Source organism: Triturus cristatus, chromosome 6 (genome assembly GCF_964204655.1).
Source record: "Triturus cristatus chromosome 6, aTriCri1.1, whole genome shotgun sequence".
In the NCBI taxonomy this organism is placed as follows: Eukaryota; Metazoa; Chordata; class Amphibia; order Caudata; family Salamandridae; genus Triturus; species Triturus cristatus.
In genome coordinates, this window is record NC_140589.1 from 887,066,859 (window position 1) to 887,082,245 (window position 15,387).

At 41.9% G+C, this 15,387-nt stretch overlaps 1 protein-coding gene across 5 annotated transcripts in view; it reads left to right on the forward strand.

Moving 5' to 3' along the window:
• LOC146820739 (uncharacterized) overlaps positions 1 to 15,387 on the forward strand; it is a 669,677-nt gene that overhangs the window by 204,231 nt on the left and 450,059 nt on the right. For all 5 annotated transcript variants that reach the window (XM_085611515.1, XM_085611516.1, XM_085611512.1 and 2 more), the window contains exon 2: positions 8,263 to 8,382. Coding sequence is in view for 3 of the 5 variants with exons in the window: in XM_085611512.1 (XP_085467638.1) it covers positions 8,263 to 8,382 (120 nt within the window). In the remaining 2 variants the exon portion in view is untranslated. The remainder of the gene's footprint in view (positions 1 to 8,262; positions 8,383 to 15,387) is intronic.

A 15,387-nucleotide genomic window follows, 5' to 3' on the forward strand; every position in this document is an offset into this window, starting at 1 on the left:
ATGATTTCTTGTCGTTTTTCAAAAAACGTTGCCGTGGATCCGCGCACCCACCACGAGAGAATCCGTGCATCCAACGCGATAGGATGCGCGCACCGTGCGCGCATTTCCCCGTTTAAAAAAGAATAAAATGGGGGCCCCAGGGGGTCCTTCTGGGACCCCCTAAGCACCTCTAGAGGGTCAGTATTTGCACTCTGCCCCCTTAATATGTTTTACACACTTATTCCCCTTGCATCTTCAGCCTCGCTTCTACCGAGGCAGAAAATGGCCGCCAACAGTTCCTGGTTTCGAATGTAGAGAGACACTCGACAGCCAATTAGCATTCAGCGCGCGATCGTGAGGGTGCGCGCTCGGTTCGGGGAGGGTGCGCTTACGGTGCGGGTACGGTCCGCGGATCCTCCGCGGCCATAGATATCACTAACTTTTTTACCCTAATTTTCTCAGGAACTACTGAACAGATTCACACCATATATGCAAAAGGCACGAGTCCGAACTGAGGACTACCTCTTTGCCAAATTTGGTGTCATTCCGTTCAGCGGTTCGGGCTGTAGCTGCGACAACAGATCCTATGGGAAATTGCATGGAGAAAACGTGTTTTGGGACCCCCCTTTTTTCTCGTCCCCCGCTTGACGGATCACCGCAAAACTTTCAGGGTAGGAGCAGAGCGGAGCTGGCCAAAAGTTTTGAAAATTTTGCGAGGATTCATCAACCGGCGCCAACGTTATTCCAAATAGAATGTTGCGGATTTCCTATGGAAAATAGGTCCTAACTATAACTATCTACTGGCGACCGCCAGTAGATAGTTATAGTTAGGATTTGGATTTTGGATTTTGGATTTTGTCACGGAAATGGATTTTCCGTGACAATTATGGTTTTGAAAGGTGAGAAAGGGAGATGAGGGAAGCAACTGCCTCCCTTTGGAGATTATGGACTGTCGTGCAAGATAGGCCAATGAGGAGCAGCAACATGGATTGTGAATGTGCTTATAATTTTTACATGCAAATCATGTGGCTTGGTGCGCTGAAAATAAGAATATGAAGAAATGCACTTTGAATATGAACTCGTGTTTGTGGTGCAGTGACACTATTTAGTTTTATTTAAATGTGCACCACAATACAGAGTTGGAACAATAATGATGGTGCATGCTGGTATATGCAGGAAAATGTTGAGCTACGTGACATAACAGTTCAAATACTGCAAGCAATCCTACTCACCTGTGACCAAGGCAATCTGCTGAAACGCGTAAGGACTTTAAATTGCTGCCTTCTCCCAGAGGAATAAATGCATTGATGGAATCCAGCATCGGGCTTCTGTGTTTCCTTTTGTGTGTGCAAGTCGTGCTTTAACGGGTCACTCCATTCCCGTAAACAGAAGCCGCCCTGCAGGGTTGGGGGCCCCCTTCATGGAGTTCTTGTGTGGATATATATATATATAATATGAATCCTGTATGCTCGATGTTTTGAATTTTTTAAACAATATGCTGACTCTTTGATTAACACCTTGCATAATAACTTTTTACTTGTACAATTGAATTAACTTTTTTGGGATACCTTAGTTTTGATTTGATCAACATTTAGGGGCATATTTAAAAAGAGTTCATGCAGCGCAGTGCAGCAAGTAAAGTTGCTGTGCTGTGTTGCATGAAGTGCGCCATATCTACTTAGAAGTGAGGCAGTTCTGCTCTCTCCCTGTGCTGGCGCACTTTTTGCTGCCATGAGCCAGTGCAGGCACCGTTGTGCCATAGGCAAAGGGATGTCTGCGTTGTAGCAAGCATACTTTATGTGCACAAGGGGTTCATTCCGGCACAAATACTATGATTTAAGGTGTTTTCCTCTTTGCATGTGTGCTGCAAAATGAAACACATGCACAAAGGAACCAACAAGGAGAAATGAAAATATTTCTACTTGTCATTCCTGCCACAGGGAGGCACAGGATTGTGGCACGAATCCCTGTCTATGGTTCTTTGTAGATAATGGATTTGTGTCAAAAACACACAGTTGGTTGCATGGGAACGCCCATGCATAATATGTGGAACAGCCCCCTGATGCAATGTAACGCAAGTCAGCACATTGTTCTGCATTACATTACTTTGACTGCCAAACTAATGCAAATAGAGATTTCTATTGGTTTTTAAATTCTAGCAGAAGACTTTGTGCCAGGCTGCTTTAAAAAAAGTAATGAAAACCTGATGCAAACTCTCTGTATATTTAGGCCTTATTGTTTAAAGACTTTTGCCTGCATCCTTCAAATAGTTTATCAGTGATTTGATACACTCCACATCTGTTTTATTATGGTTAGATATACCATATTGCGCCTGTCTTACCTAGATTTGTTCTGAAATACGTTTCTAACTACATGAAAAAAAAATCCTTTCAGAGTACTTTATAGTTCGGTAAGCTCTCAAGGGTTTATTGGGTTTCTCTTCTCTATGCTGACTACAATAAACTAGCAAACAACCCGTAAACTATTGGAAGTTGATGAGAAAATCCGTGATGGAGCACCCTTGTGGGGCAATGGAGGGTGCCGAATTGGGGGCAGGAAATATACTGAAGGGAAAGGGCAGAAGAAGGCAACCTTACTATAAATATCTTGATAGATCATGTCCAAAATAAATTCTTTGCTAAGCTTCAAGGGATGTTTGGCCTAGCCTCTAACCATGCATGGATATACTAGCAAATCAGACACCCTGTTGCTCAAATGTGAATTTTCCTTGAAAAATAAAAGACAAGAGGCGTTTCGAAAAACAGGAACAGTTAGTTTAATTAAATGCACAGGCCGGGAGAGCAGCGCAAAGTTGGGGTCTGAAGACTATCTCATAGCACATTGGTTTCGGCCGTCTTTTTATACATTACATGAAGCGTCATAAAGTAATTTGTACATTTCTTTGGAGACAAAAATCCGGGCCTAGTCACTGGGCCATAAATCTGGTCATTTAGTAAGAAGCGCAGGTGGGTCTCGACCTTGTGTGGACACAATATGGGGCCAGTGGGTACATGTCCAGATGTCCCGCATGGGAGCTTGTGATCAATGCGTATGGTGTGCATGCTGTGTTCTAATTGGCTGAGTGTTCCTAACTTAGAGTGGCATCTAACTGGTTTTGGGAACGCATGCCCCTCCAGTGTTTTATTGGGGCCAATCTCCTAAGACCATTGTGGTGTCGCTGCCTATCTGTGGGATTGATCTGGTTTTTCCCATTTGGTTGTTTTTCCTAAGGGTTATGTGTTACCCCACCTATGATCTGTCAATCAGTTGCCTCAGGCCTAGGTTGCAGGGCCTGCCCGACCACGTATCTCTGACTCAGTGTTGATGAAGATGTCATATTGGGTGGATTCGGCAACAGCGATGCAAGTTTGTTGTTATACGTACATATATCATGGCGTACATCGACATTGTATTTTTCAATGTGCTATACAAGGAGGGATGAAATTACATTTTACCTTTTCATGACAAGGGACTCAGAGAAGCTTAAGTTTAGTTACTTGTAAATCCCGCAGGAATGGCACAGGTCACCATCTCACAATGTTGCCGGTGAAAACAACCAAACTGCACATAATACCCATCCTATAGTCTGGCCTGGTGTGGGAACACATAAGAAAGTCATGTGGAGTTAAATTTCATAACACAGCATCACTAGTCCTATTGCAAGACAAGTGCGACATCGAGGATTCGAAAACACACTGAAGATGTGGGTTCACCATTGTACTAGCAGTTGATAAATTGTGCATCCTCAAACTCTGAAAGACACCCATAGTACTAACACCTGCAAGATTGCAAACAGAAATAATTATGATGGGATACAAAAGAGTTACAAATAACTATTTCTCTTTTGAGTATTTTGAAGCCATGCAGCATCATTGAAGCCATACAGGGACAGTAAATCACAACTGTAACAAAATAATTCTAACATCTCCCCCAATCAATTGACGCAACCAGACTGATGATTTTACATGCATAAGAAACTAAGCTCCACCCTCAGTGGCTCCTCAGACTCAAACATAAAAGACCCCACGTTTCCTGACCATACAAACGATACATTATCACAGCACCAACACGGGAATGAGGTTATAGCACCACAATAACGATCAGACCATGTACACTAAGATCAGGACCACATCAAACACACATAATCACAATCATCTTTTTTTCCAAATCAAAACATAAGGTACATCCCTCAACACCAAACTAAGATCCGTTGGATACCGTAGGCATACCCTGAGACCACCCATGTTCAGTCCATTAGTTAAGCAAAGTGGGTTGTCAAAAACCTTACATACTGACTGACAGGGAGCTGAGGATGACATGACCAGCAGACATACCCACTGCAAAAATCTATAGAGATACTCCAGTATCAAGTGTATACTTCCTTTAATACCAACCAAGAAGTTAAAGCATCTTGTATGCTTTGTACCTTGAATTCATGCTAAAAGAACCAGAAACTCATGCCTGGCATTATCTTTTGCTGCTCCTCTTTTTTCCCCATTTTGCATGACATGTGCATTATATGGTGTTGTGTGTATTTTTTATATTGCCAATAAAAAGATTTATTTAAAAAAAAGTTAAATATGGTTTTTTTTTTCATACACACTGTCCTTTTTTAGTGGCTTTAACAATAGCACAATGAAACAAAAAATGGCTTCAAATGTTAAGAAAATAGCTTGTTTATATAAGCAACACATCATTAGAATATTACTCTGTTATCCCTCAGTAGACTCTACCCTCTGTCTTAACAGTTGAGATACATATTAAAGGGAATATTTCAAAGTTTGTTTTCATCAACAGCACAACTTCAGGATACTTCTCTGTCATCCAGTGGTCCATACAAACTATCCTTTAAAAAGAAAACTGGTCTTTGCAACGTAAATATAGAATCCATGTAGCGAGGTCCTGGCTTCAGCAACATGGTAAGCACAATTGCCTATCAAAGGGTGTATCAAGGAAGTTATACTCATAATCCCAGATGCTCGCTGTCCCTCTGGAAACACACAAGAGTTTGTGACCTGCCGAGAGTCATAGTTCACAGCGAGCACGTTGGCACGTAATGCATCCTACATGCATGTGTGCACCCTTAGTCCAAGGAGCACCAGCATTCGATGGACAGCCAGCCGTTCTTTTGCTAAAAGGCACCCAGCATGATTCTCTTGGGAGTAATGCCTCAATGAACATAGTCCACATGAAGCGGTAAGCAGAGCCGCCAGCTCCGCACCCTGAAAGTACAAACAAACAAATTGTAGCAAATTGGAAAAAATATTTTTTGTACAATCTTTCCTTGTTTTGAAACCAGTAAATTTTTTGATTTTGCCATGCAAACAGCCGATTGGGAGGTTGGAGAGTATGGTCAGGGGATACATATGTAGCTTTGCTCCATGTACTCACATCACATTGCAAATCTGAAAACTTTTCTGAGTAGCTCAGTAGAGACAAGCTGGTCATGAGATGTGCAAACTAAAATATTCAGATTAGCCGGAAACATCCCTATCTGTAAGGCCATAGATATCACCAAATATTGAGGTAGTATGAGTCAGTCCAGGTATTGGATGAGCCATGAGATTATTCTCCTTGTCAAAACACAAAAGCATGGCCTTAAGAAAATTAAAAAAAAAATCTTGCACTACACAAGGCGCAAATTGTATGTGTTACAGATGTGGTTTATAGGTTAATGTAATCGTGGAGGAAACGGAACCACAGGAAAGCATGGAAAATGTGAAAACAATTGTTTGGGAATGCAAGAAGGAGTAGGTAGAATGTGAGGATTCCATTGTGGATTTTATCATCGATGACACTGCACTAGCATTGTTGAATTGCACATGGTGAAGACCAGCTATTATTTTGATAGTGTGAAATTTGTGGAATTAATGCCGCCTGACATTTGTATTGGAAAAACAATGGAATTAAAATATCCCTTCTGGACTACTCTGAGAATCAAAAAAACAAATTTCATAGATAGAGACATTTGGCAAAACGTATATGTGTCTGAAAATGTCAAGGTTGTACCTCCAAGGTTGTCTCTGAATCATTTTGAGACCAGGAACCTTTAGGCAAATGCTACTACTCTCAGTGGAATGTATTAATGAGGGTGAAACTGAATGTGTAGGCTTTAGGTTAAATTTGTGAAATTGTCCATTGAACACACTTTAATATAAGAGACTAATTTACGTAGGGCATAGATCACAAGACTACTTTTCTTATTTAGATGTTTTATTAAACAGTTTGGGGTAAGCACCAGCAACTGTGTAAGCTTCTAAAATAGCTGTTCACGTGGTAGTTATTCCGCTACACAGTCACTAATGTTAAACAAAGGTGTGTATGAAGTTCTTTTCAACTTTCAAAATATCAAGGAAAACTCTACAACATTTGCAGAAAAGGTGAGTATAAATAAAGAATGGGAAAGGTCTTTGTGGGATCGCAGAGAACTATTATTACAACGTTCTTGTTGTTAATGTTGAAAACAAATCATAACTAGACATTAAAGAGTGGGCAAATGTGACCAATAATAAAACTATCACTTTGCCTTATGGGATATAGTATTTAAAATGCCTATGATAAAGTTCCAACCTCCATATTTGGGTAACGGCTGAAATGGGGGGGAAAAATGAATTATTTTGCTGCCCAGGGTCAAACTTCTCTTTTCGACTAGTTGAAATGTTTAAACAGGTCTATACTGAATTATGGAGATGTGGTCTGGGTGAAGTTGTTGGTTGAAAAGGGATATGTTGAAGTGTGATCTGAAAGGCGTTGTCTATGAGATGAAAGGAAATGCCATTCAGTTAGAGAGCGACGAGTGGTGAAAAGTGAACAAGCTTGGATAGGTGTCAGACCAGGTAATGTTTGGTGTTTGGAGATCTAAATTCTATGAGGTGAGACATTTTTGGTCATGAGTGAACTGGAGAGGCAAGCCAATGTCACGTATTGCCATATTAATTCATGACTTTGTTCTTTCTAGAGTTTTAAGTGTTTATTTCCTTTTTATGTTTTTTCTAATATGCATTTCCTGGCGGTTGTATATTTTGATATGTCTATCTGGTCGGTACTTGTTAATGACTTTGTAATGTCAGTAAAAAAGGAGTGTTGTACTGTCAGGTGCTGGTCTGCGGATAGTTCTAAGTGGGATAGTTATTTAATTGTTGGGGTTTTGATATGATATAAAACTTAGATGTTGAAAATGTGAGAGAGTTCTAGAGAAATAGAGAGATGATTGATGTGCCTCAGCCCCTAAATGTGGTGATCGATCAGTTAAGGTTCTTAGCCTGGAACTGCTTTGTGTATTTTGTACTTCAGTATGTCTCACATTCCATTCTTTTCAATTAAGTATGTCCCCCATTCCATTCTTTAGGTCTCCCTTATGCAATTAAATGCAAACATTTAGTATGATGCTCAATTTTCTGTTCTTCTATTCTTTCAGGGTGGTTCCAGTTAGCCTAATGTGTGTGGTTGTGTCTTTTTTGCACGTCTCAGATTAGAACTCCCAGGGAAGCTTGACTCAGCCTTTCACCAGTGAGCAGGCAATTTGTACCATGGTATTGGGTAATAATGCCATATCCTATTATCTGTGGCATAGTGATGTCACGCAATATATAACAACAAGTTGTCATTAGATGGACGTTCTCCAAGCTTCAAATCTGGCATGAGGGAACAAAAGGACATTTTAATTCAGGGCCTCTTGTGATTTCCATTTTGAAATCATTTATATGGGGACATCCAGTATTCTGGCCTTTTGTAAAGTGTGTGCAGAGAATTAAGTCTGTTAAGATATTTATTTATTAACTAGTGACGCCTGATTAGCACAGTATATGAAATTGGCATACAGTGAGGTTAGTTTCTTTAATTGGGCCCTTCCCACTATTGGTAGAATTAAAGCTCTGGTGGGTTAGAACAAAAAAAACTGTGACTGAATGAAACAAAAGGAGAGTTAAGAAACCAGACCAAATTTAAACTTTAACTGGGATACAGCCAGCAAAAAATAATAGAGCTCTTGCTATCTGCAGTTGTGCTATTTTGGTTCAGTCCCAACAGTTTTGCTGCTTTTTCTGGTGCCATACCTCTTCATGATTAGTCTTGTTTCGTGCCTAACCTCCAAACAAACATGTTCTTTTAATTTAGTTAGAATGGTGGTGGATTTGTAAATCCTCTGAATACCTATTGGTGATGATTGCTAGGTGTGCATGTTGCCCTGTGGGCATCACTCTGAAGAATAATCAGTATTTTGCAATGCATTAAGCTCTCCTTACGTGCACTAGTAATTGCTCTATGTTTTGTTGCATCACCCAGATTTCGAAGAGTCACCACTTAGCAATGAATCCCTGGAAGCCCTGCGGACCCTGTCATTTTCAGAACTTCCTGATCTACAGCAGTCAGCCGCTTTGTACTATTTGCATGTCAGTCAACACTGTGAGTATGTGCTCTTCTTAGACTAATCAGTGACGTTTTATGGTCTATTGCTCTTATCCTGATGTGACTGGGATTGTGTTGCTCGGACGAGTCACCTCACTTGTGCTAGGGTTGACTGTCCTACTGACGGAGAGTCAACCTGGGTTGGGAGCTAAGAGAGGATGGGGTGACACTAAATGTTTTTAGGGGAGTTTTTACAGGATTCTCCATACTGATGTGGGATGCGTGTGAGGTGAATGTTCCTCACTGTGAAGTTCAACATTTCTGTGGGAAAATACAGTTTAATCTTTAGACTTTATATCTGTAATAGCAGAAAAATAATCCTGAAGGTGCACAATACCTTTGAACTATACTGAGTGCACGTCTGTTGGAAGGATGTGTGTTTCTGTAGGTATTTTTAGAGCACAAACCTGGACAGTTATATTTGGAGTTCTGCAAAATAGGCAAGAAACCTAGCTGTGCCTGCCTGTCACCTTTCCCTCTCTGAAGTTTAGTACTGAGATTATGGTAGTGGGAGCAGACCTAGTTGCTGATCTGCGATTTCACTGGTTTGCTTAATTTGGCCCCTTTTCTTCCCACATACACCACCCACATCAGTAAAAACATCGGGGCTTATTTACAAGCCCCTTCGCCGCCAGTGCATCACTTTTTATGTGGAAAAAGTGCCCCACAGGCGGCGCGTGGGCTTGTAAAAAGCCCCTTTGACTATTTTCTGAATTGGGAACTATAATTAAGCCCTAATGGAACAAAAGTAATAAAAGCCCACAGTTATCCGGTTCCTCTAGCCAAAAACATGTTTACCTTCTTAGACTTCTGATTCACGGTGTCACTGTTGCAATGTAGGCTGGGGTTTGTAAATTTGCTGTAACTCTGGCTCCCACCCTTATGTTCTCAGTCAGACACAGGTGTCCAGTATTGGGCATTCAGGGTTAGTATAAAAGCTCAAGTCAGGACGTCAGACATCCCTTGCCGTGGCTCTGTCCACTGGCACACTATTGAATCCAATTTGAGTGCCTGTCATACTTCAAACGCAGCTAAAAAAAAACATATTCCTCCTAGCTGTCTTAATCCAGTTTCTGCCCGCTGGGTCTTCCCCATTCTGTTTCATAAAATGAAGGTCTGGTGGCACTTCTGTGGATGTAATTTGAGCAAAGCGGTGGAAAGTACTACCAGCGAGTCTGAAGTTAGAAGCCAATGCTGTCCCTTTCGATAAGTGCTTTAAAATGTTGCTGTTAGTAATCCTTTGGGAGGTGGTGAATAGCCTGTTTAACTTTCTAAATGAAACCTTCAAGGATATGTCTTCATTGTGCCTGGATCCTTGAGGTATTTACGTGGTGTGGGCCTGTAATACATATGTGCACTCAGAGTGGAACACCCATCATAATGCTTCTTTTGTGGGCTATTACCCATCATTATAGGCGGACCTGTGAAGCTCAGTGAAGGGAGAGGATTAATCTTTATTCAGTGGCAATGGAAGTAGCATCACTGTGGAGAGGTGCAGCCACTGTTGTAACTCCATATGCTGATATGAATAGAAAACTAGCTCACCCCTCAAAGTTATTGTACCAATCACTGTTTTCAAGGAGACTATAATCCTGACTGCAACAGAAGCGGTGGAAAAAAGACAAACCACTGTTTGTTTTTTCCCCTGGTCTCGGACGTCAGGCTTGTTTCCCTGCGGTGCCGGAATACAGTACATTTGAAGGGGGAATGGGTTGTCTTTTCATATCAGCACCAGGGGAAACAGCAGGAGCTTCACCGCTCATCAATGAAGCCACTGCTCAACAGTGAAGCTGCTTTCCATTACCACTGTGTGATGGTAGCACCCGCCCAGGTGTCCTAGGAAGATTTCTGGAACCAAAATGTTGGGCCACATATCTCATGTACTAAAAGAACTTTACTGGCTTTCTCTAAAAGTCAGAATACAGTTTAAGTTAGGATTCATCATTTACATGGGTGTTCACAGTCAACATCTGAACTTTTGAAGAGTCTGTTTCAAACCCTCTTGCGGTGCAAAGTACTTGATGAGTATTGATAAGCTTAAAATGGATTCCAAAACATTCAACTCCTACAAAGCTGTCAAACAGCCTTTCTCTGGTGAAAGCCCTGCCATCTGGAACTCTGCGCCAGGTGATCTGAGATGTTGAGGTTTTAAACCTGCGGTCGGGGTGTTGTGTAGTTCCTACCAATCCGTAGGATCTGCTCATTGTTTAGACAACATAAGCTAAGGGCTTGGTGTCAAGACTCATTTAGGACACCCTCGCAGGATATGTTGGCCTATAGACCAGCTAGCTCACAGTGCCACTGTAAGCCCACCTAACCTAGCAGGAAGGGAACCGTTTCTGGCAACCACTGAACCCTTTTTCCTCAGGAATCGCGGAAACAGTACAGAATATTTCGCTCAGTCGCTCGTGCTCTCTTGTTCCCAGAGAAATATGGTAATCTAACATACTCCTACTCTAAGTGTGTGTAGGTGTAGAGCCAAGAATCCCCACTAAGGACGATCCAACCCCATTACCTGATGGTAGAGTGTCACAATCCCACTCACCTGAATTCCAGGAACCGCAGAAACGAAGAGAGTCCCCCCTCTCACCTTCAGACCAATCCTCCACACTGAATAACGCAGTATGGGCGATTGATCCCAAGGGGAAAGGGATGTGAGATACACCACACCTGATGCTCTGGGAATCGGGGAGACAGGTGACAGGGGTGGTGTTCAAAGGTGGCGGGGTAGGGATGACAGAAACCAGATACCACGTCTGTATTGTAGAAGTGCCGGAGTAAGGACCAACCCAAGATCTGTAAAACAGGAAGGAATAGAAGACCTTAAGGGTGTAGCATAAGAAATGGGGAGCATACAGTAGTTCTGGATGTTCCACAATAGAAGTACGACAACAGAGAAGCCCACACTCACCCCTGTTCGATTTTGTAGTAGAGAATAGTTCAAGTCCATGAACTGGCTTATCTTCATGTCAGGGGTGGGGGATACTGCCGTTCCTTGCGGATGAGGAGTAGAAAAGGAGGGTTAGGAGGGTCGGGCACACAGAGCTCTGCTCCTTTCACAGCTAGGAGAAGAAGGGGTGTATGCAACTGGATAACCGCGCCTGCGGTAACCAAAATCCCCAGCTCAGGATGCAAAAGAACTGCTAGACTCCGTTCTCTGCTAGAAGAATAGGAAAGTGGTAGAGGCGATGCTGCCGGCTCCAGCTGTGCACCTGTAGGGACGAAGATAGGATGACCGCATCCGCAGTAAATTAAACTATGTTGGCGCGAACGGCTCCTGCCGTGCACCAACGGAAGGCAATGGGTGTAAAACAAGTTTGCGCGGACGGCTCCTGCCGTGCGCCAAAGGCAGGCAAGGGGTGTAAAACAAGTTTGCGCAGACGACTCCTGCCGTGCACCCATGGAAGGCAAGGGGTGTAAAACAAGTTTGCGCAGTTTAGCTGAATAAATAAGATAGGCAACTTTTGTACCTAGTGCGTAAAGAGGCCTAGTACATGATGTTCAAGGCATAGTGATAATGTTGCGCGAAGCTGGATGTAAAAACAAATAAGTTTCAGAGAAACTAATCCAACATTGTCATGCATGCAAATGTGTACACAAAGTCACTGCTGAAATATTATTTTTTAGGACAATGTAGGGAATAAGCTGCCTTGCTCGGAAACATAACACGGGTACTGCAGGGGTACCCAACTCCTATTCAGTAGGCCCCTGACTCCTTAGACAATGACACAATATTAACAGATTGATAAAGTGTATGTAAGTAAACAAGCAAAATGTAAACTTGAAAACTTGAAAATGTTAAGTAAATGTGAAGCGATTTACATCTGGAGGCTAAAATATTAAGCTGGTGTCCTCAAATTTGAAATGTAGGAGCAGTGCAAATGCTTCACAAATAATATAGTATGACGATCGGTGGCCTCAGATCAGTTTAGAAAAGTCGCAACCTCCCCATTGAAGTTAACATGTAAATGTGTTCCATTTGTTTATGAATTAAATAAAATATTTAATCATTTGTGTATTTTATTTATTGAATACTTTTTAAACTTTATTTTCATATTAAGTAACAATCAGGCAAAGCAGGATGTTCGTTTTAGCACAGACCACGTACTTAGGGCAGGTATAGACGAGTACAGATTTGTAGCAAGCATGTCCCTGATTCAAGGTGAATATGCTGTGCAGCAATCTACGTTCAATGGCAAATATGTATAGTACCATCCCAGCTAAATATACTTTTACCACTTTTGCTCATGGGGAACAACATACTTTATTCTACTGAGTTAGCACACGAATAGTATTACAGGAGCCTCCATCTCAACACTCAGTACCGCCCTATGCAGCGGACAAGTGTGCAAGAACTACCGCAATCATCAAAACCAGCAATCAAGACTACCACTCAGTACCTACTGACCTGCACCACTCACCTCCCTCTCCTCGTCCTCATAATTTCTCGCACGCACCAAGTATTCCTGATATGGGTCTCGTATATCCTTGGGTGACTACAGGGCTGCCTAACATCATGGTAAGCACCTGATTGGATGTTGCAATACACCATGTCTATTATCCAGCATATCGCTACTCTGCGTCCCGCCAGTAATAGGCCCAGAGTCACTAGTTTCCGGTAAGCCGTTGGGACATCTGTCATATCCTAAAAGAGCTACTAGAGGTGTGTGGGTCAAGGCATCCCCGGGAATCTCCTATAACTTTTGAAATACTGCATACCAGAAGCGTTGCATACCACGGCAGTACCACGATATGTGGACAAAGTCCGCATCATTCACTCTTCAGTGCTGGCAGCAGGAGTGTTACTCTTCACGGAGGCCATATCAGAACAGTCGGGTCAGGGTATAGTATTTGTTAGATGAAAACAGGTTTCTGTAATTCTGTGTTTTGTTTAGAGGTTCAGCCGATAGATTTTATTTAAGCTCTGCTCCATGGCTTCCAGTAATGACTCAGTGGGGGGGCCCTTGATTCCAATAATGATTCAGTGGTGGTCCTCAATTCCAGTTATGATTAAGTGGGCGTCCACAGAAGTCAAAGGGTAAAGAACCCCTGCTCTAAAGACCACTCCAGTTTAACAAAGCACTAAACATCTACTTGTTTAAAATGTATCTAAGTGAATTTTCTTTGCTAAATTCCTGCTTACCCTCGTCCTACCTCAGTCTACTTTAACCCTACGTTATCATCCCTTCATCTCTTGCCTGTTTTCACGTCCCACTCCACTGCTGTCTTTTCTCTGATCCTAAACTTTTAGATCCTCTGTACTCAAGGACTCTCACTAGAAGTTCTTCTGTTGCTCCTCTCCTTATTATTCTCTCTGTCTCTATCTTCTTTCACAACCCTCCCCTTAAATTCCCTGGATACCCACTTCATGTCCTTTAATTTCTTCCTCTCTTTGCCACCAGTGGTTACTTGTTTCTTCTATGAAACAGGTTAACACAGCCCTGCTTGTTGTTCTGTTGTATAGTGTGATGACACTTACACGGTTCTGTTGCGCGTTATAAAGATGTGAAAAACTCAAATAAGGCTGCGGCTGCTTTGCACTTTTTTCTTTCTTTGGATTGTACTGTAACCTGGAGTGCTAATAGCCTTGTTGTGCAGCCGGAGGTGATAATCACCCTCTTCATTTCATTGTGGCTCTCGACTGTGGCTTGGACCCATCATTGCAAGTTCGGGCACTTACACATAATGATGTAACTCTAAAAACCATGATATATAAAAATAATCCTTCTTTCACAATGCAGAGAAGAAACATTAATGTTAGCCCAAGCAACTATGCACATTGTAACCACAAAGCACATTCAATTGCAAACTTTGTAAGTGAAGCGATTCTAGTGCTTACAAGGGTTTAAATGGCACAGTATTTATTGTAGCTTTGGTTTGAATATTAGATATGAGTTACATGTGTCATGGTTTATTAATTTGTTATGTACTGCTCTCATTTACTAGCATGAATACTGTTTTCTGAATCAAGCTATTCACTCCTATAATGTAACAACAATTTTAAAGCAAAAAAGTATTTTGTCACTGCTTTTATGTCTCCAGGCAAACATTTTCCCTTCCCTGGGGTTTTCCTGCAGTGCCATGTTCTCCAGATGCTCGAGAAAAGTAGTGGAATGGCAGATGGTAATCCCTCCCACCTGCACATGTTTGGATCTCCACAGACGTAATGGAAGAAGGAGAATGCAGATGGTGGTCTACTTTTGCCAACCACCAGCTCTCCTGTCTACTTTGGGTCTCTGCAGACTCACTCTGACAGGGAATTCTAAGTCTATCTGGCACAGGTCTCCAAGAGCTGTTGTCAGCATACTTTCAGATTATAAGGAGGTAGGGAAGGCACAGGGGTTAGTGAGGGAGGATGACCAGTCAACAGGTATTTTCTTTTAAAATACCTTTTGGTGGTGAGGAAGGCATTGACAAGAGGGTGGTTGGGAGAGGGGACACCAGGTTTTCTTTCCTAATTTGTGTTTTGCAGGGGATATTAAATGCCAAGGGGGGTATGAGTAGGTAGCAGGACACTAGGTACATTATTTATGAATATTTGGGAAGATCTTTGAACGGTATATTGACAATAGAGGATGGGAAAGATTATCACATGGCAAGATTCCAGACATACTATGTAACAGGGAGGGGAAAGCAAGTAAGGCTATTTGGTGCATGGTTCTCCTCCCCCTTGTCTCCTCTCCCCCTGCCCAGATAAAACCAGGGGATAGAATTTAGGGATCCATATATAACATAAAATTGAAGATCGGTACTGAGTGGCATCATAGCCAACTCAAACTTCTCTGGTGTTATGTGTTAGGTACCACTCAGAGCTCCTCAGTGAACATCTTCCATGTTATTCACTGTTACTCATCTATTATTACATGTGTTTTTAAATGACTGATTATTATGTAATATTTGGGTTTTAAAAAAAACTTGCAGCAATGTTCTTGATCCAGACAAAAAGTGTTACCCTTAATTCATCTTATAGAAAAGAGCCATATTGTTGAAGACTTTCTAAAT